Below are 4,534 nucleotides of genomic sequence, written 5' to 3' on the forward strand. Positions count from 1 at the left end.
GGTGATGCGTTGTACAGACCTCACTACCCTCTGAGAGCCTTACGGTTGAGGGCGGAGCAGTTGCCGGTACTCCAGGCGGTGATACAGCCGAAAGGATGCTCTCTGTGCACTGTAGAAGTTTTTGAGGGCTTCAGACAAGTCGACTTCTTCAGCCTCCTGAGGTTGAAGAGGCGCTGCTGCGCCTTCACGATGCTGTCTGTGTCGGTGACCAATTCAGTTTGTCTGTGATACGCCGAGAAACTTAAAACTTACTACCTCTCCACTACTGTCCCATCAATGTGGATAGGGGGTGTTCCCTCTGCTGTTTCCTGAAGTCCACCATCATCTCCTTAGTTTTGTTGACGCGGAGTGTGAGATTATTTCCTGACACCACACTCCGAGGGCCCTCACCTCCTCCCTGTAGGCCGTCTCGTCGTTGTTGGTAATCAAGTCTACCACACTTACTTAAGACCCGTGACAATCGGGATTGTGATCCAACCAAGACCGTGACATTATTTTAAATTCTGGATCTGGACCCGCGGTTACAGGAGGATCCGTGAAGACCTCCAGACAGGAGTTTACAGAGACCTTCTCAACCTGCCCTTCTGGGAAACAAAATGAAGAGTTGAGAGACAGACTGGGGTTCTGCTGCCCCAGGTAGAGCCTCTGATTGGCTGACTAGGTCATGTGATTCTGTTTGCACCTAGCAACAGGGTGTTCCAGGAGCAGAGGTGTGGAAGTTTGGGGGTGTCTGTAACCAATAGAAACCTCTACTCTCTTCAGGTTAATAAAGTGTCCTAAAGTTGTGTTTCTGAGAGAGGGTAAAGACGTCCGCATGATTCCCAGACTAAACAGTTCAGAAGAGTTTGTGACATTTTTGTTCCTTTTGACTTCGGGAGGGTTTTTTCAGATGTTCTGGCACATTACATCTTTTCTGAGGCAAGCTCATAGGCACACTACTGTTCGGCGATTGGTCAACAGGGATAAATAAACTTTGTTGTCAAACGAGAGAACTTGTTTTTATGCATTTTTATATTGAGAAATACTGCAGCAAACATCTTAGATATGGTAGAATGTGTGACGAAGATCTTCCTCGACGTAAAAACGTCAAAATGAATGACAGATTTCTTGAGTTATCTTAGATTAGATCTGACTATTTTTGAGGAAGTGTATACTGGCTACGGCATCTCAAAATGGACAAACAGTACTATTACTTCCTTTTTTGTTGTTTTTCCAACTGATGGTCTTTTAAGGGAGTATGAGAGCACGCGTTTGGTTCCCCTTCCATCAATCCTCTGCTAAGATTAAAACAACTGTTTGTAAACTACACACTTATGTCCTTCAGCTCAATAGTGTACTTTCTGTGCCCCCCACCCACCCCACTCCCCCACCCACCCCACCCATCCACCCACCCCCCACCCCACCCACCCCACCCATCCATCCCACCCACCCACCCACCCACCCACCCACCCACCCACCCACCCCACCCACCCACCCCCCACCCATCCACCTACCCATCCACCCACCCACCACCCACCCATCCCACCCACCCCACCCATCCCACCCATCCACCCACTCCACCCACCCACCCACCCCCCACCCACCCATACCCACCCACCCACCCCCCACCCCACCCATCCACCCACCCCACCCACCCACCTCCACCCACCCACCCACCCACCCACCCACCCACCCCACCCATCCCCCACCCACCCACCCACCCACCCACCCACCCACCCACCCACCCACCCCCACCCCCACACCCACCCCACCCACCCACCCACCCACCCACCACCTCCACCCATCCACCCACCCCACCCACCCACCCCCACCCACCCACCCACCCCCACCCACCCACCTACCCATCCATCCACCCACCCACCCACCCATCCCACACCCCACCCATCCCACCCCACCCCACCCACCACACCCACCCACCCACCCACCCACCCATCCACCCACCCACCCACCCACCCCCACCCAGAAGGACCCATCCCACCCACCCCATTCCCAGTAGTCCACCCACCCATTACCCATCCACCCACTATGCTCCCCCACCCCACCCACGCACAGAGGTAAAAGTCAAGCATCCTTCCATGAAGGAGGAAACTGATATTCCCCTAGTCTGCCTACTGATTAATACTATGCTCCTGGCTGTTTAAAGTCACCCTGTAAATGAAGGAGGAACAGATATCCTGTGTGTGTGTGTGTGTGTGTGTGTGTGTGTGTGTGTGTGTGTGTGTGTGTGTGTGTGTGCTACACACACACACACACACACACACACACTGTTCTCTCTCCAGTGTGTCGTGTTGTGAGATGGTTTCAGGGTACTGCTGTCATAACACAACGTGTGTGTGTGCGTGTGCGTGTGTGTATGTGTGTGCGTCTTTGTTGTGCGTGTATGCGTGTGTGTCTGCGTGTGCGTGTGCGTGTATGTGTGTGCGTGTGCGTGTGCGTGTGCGTGTGTGTGTGCGTGTGTGTCTTTTGTGCGTGTGTGTGCAGTCTTTGTGTGTATGTGTGTGTGTCTTTGTGCGTGCACAGGTCTCTCCCTTGAAAGTGAACACATAAAACATCTCATTCCCCTGGTGTAAGCACAATTAGCCGCTTAACCAAAACACCATCCTCAGCTGTGTTTCTACATTTTAATTAGTACAAACCCCCAGAATTAAAGCCCCGTTTAACAACAATAAACAGCCCTGTTTGCACAAAGCAACATTTCCCCAAGATAATCTGTAAAGGAAGGTTATTCTGGTTAGGAATGTAGAGTTACCAGGACTTTCTCCTGGAGTTACAGGATGTGGGATGTAGAGTTACCAGGACTTTATCCTGGGAGTTACAGGATGATGTAGAGTTACAGGATGATGTGATGTAGAGTTACCAGGACTTTATCCTGGAGTTACAGGATGTGATGCAGAGTTACCAGGACTTTATCATGGAGTTACAGGATGTGATGCAGAGTTACCAGGACTTTATCATGGAGTTACAGGATGTGATGTGGTGAGTTACCAGGACTTTATCCTGGGAGTTACAAGGGATGATGTAGAGTTACCATGGACTTTATCCTGGAGTTACAGGATGTGATGTAGAGTTACCAGGACTTTATCCTGGAGTTACAGGATGATGTAGAGCTACTTCAGGACTTATCATGGAGTTACAGGATGTGATGTAGAGTTACCAGGACTTTATCCTGAGATTAAAGATGTAAGGTCCCTTCTCTAGAGTCTGGTTCTTCCAAGGTTTCTTTGTCTGGCTTGTAACTTAAGGTATATGAGAGAGACAAGAGGAGGAGATAGTCGCAGATGGTGAAAGACTGCAGATGGCGATAGACCGCAGATGGTAGGGGAAAAAAGCGTGGGGAAAAGTGGGAATGTCAGGGAATGGTGTGTTCAGATTCTCCAGATCTCATCACGCTTCCAAACATCCCCCCATTCCCTGTTGTCAGTCGTGTCAGAAAATCAGCTTTCCCCACAGCGACTGTCCTCCCCCTCTCTCAACCTCTGACACGCTCCGCCCAATCAGCAGCCACCCCCCGACCCAATCAGCAGCCACATCCCCCCCGACCCAATCAGCAGCCCCCCCGACTCCAATCAGCAGCCACACTCTCCCGGACCCAATCCGCAGCCACATCCCCCCGACCCAATCAGCAGCCACATCTCCCCCGACCCAATCCGCAGCCACATCACCCCCGACCCAATCCGCAGCCACTTCTCTGACCCAAATCAGCAGCCACATCCCCCCGACCCAATCCGCATCCACATCCTCTCCCGAACCCAATCCGCAGCCACATCCCCGACCCAATCCGCAGCCACATCACCCCCCCGACCCAATCCGCAGCCACATCATCCCCCCCCCGACCCAATCCGCAGCCACATCACCCCGACCCAATCCGCAGCCACATCACCCCCGACCCAATCCGCAGCCACATCACCCCGACCCAATCCGCAGCCACATCACCCCCCGACTCAATCTGCAGCCACATCACCCCGACCCAATCCGCAACACCCCGACCCAATCAGCAGCCACATCCCCCGACTCAATCCGCAGCCACATCACCCCCCGGCCAATCCGCAGCCACATCACCCCCCGACCCAATCCGCATCCACATCACCCCCCGACCCAATCCGCATCAAACTAAACAACAAAATTAGATTGAATGTAAAAAATAGAAGATAAAAAAACAGTAATCCTATTTATTTTTTTCTATCTGCATCCCACCTTAGCCTTTCTATTTGAGGTCCCCCTCTCCTCCTTCCTCTATACTTAGTCTCTGTTTTATTGAGAGAGAGAGAGAGAGAGAGAGAGAGAGAGAGAGAGAGAGAGAGAGAGAGAGAGAGAGAGAGAGAGAGAGAGAGAGAGAGAGAGAGAGAGAGAGAGAGAGAGAGAGAGAGAGAGAGAGAGAGAGAGAGAGAGAGAGAGAGAGAGAGAGAGAGAGAGAGAGAGAGAGAGAGAGAGAGAGAGAGAGAGAGAGAGAGAGAGAGAGAGAGAGAGAGAGAGAGACGGCTTGAGCTCACCTTGGCATCCATGAAGACCGTATTAACAGATTTCTGTCTTCTTA

General features: G+C 52.1%; 1 protein-coding gene across 1 annotated transcript; it reads left to right on the plus strand.

Moving 5' to 3' along the window:
* Positions 1-2,887: 2,887 nt before the first annotated feature.
* On the plus strand, positions 2,888-4,114 carry LOC127923093 (uncharacterized). Its single transcript, XM_052507008.1, has 2 exons — positions 2,888-2,976; positions 3,499-4,114. Exons 1-2 carry the CDS (start codon positions 2,888-2,890, stop codon positions 4,112-4,114), a joined length of 705 nt encoding a protein of 234 aa, XP_052362968.1.
* The last annotated feature ends 420 nt before the right edge of the window (positions 4,115-4,534 follow it).

Source organism: Oncorhynchus keta, unplaced genomic scaffold (genome assembly GCF_023373465.1).
Source record: "Oncorhynchus keta strain PuntledgeMale-10-30-2019 unplaced genomic scaffold, Oket_V2 Un_contig_2830_pilon_pilon, whole genome shotgun sequence".
Classification (NCBI taxonomy): Eukaryota; Metazoa; Chordata; class Actinopteri; order Salmoniformes; family Salmonidae; genus Oncorhynchus; species Oncorhynchus keta.

Excerpts from the sequence above, each read along its gene's own strand:
- LOC127923093 (XM_052507008.1), top strand. The coding sequence starts at position 2,888 with ATGCAGAGTTACCAGGACTTTATCATGGAGTTACAGGATGTGATGCAG. Across the intron at positions 2,977-3,498 it reads GAGTTACAGGATGTGATGTG|CAGCCACCCCCCGACCCAAT; the intron begins GTGAGTTACCAG and ends CCGCCCAATCAG.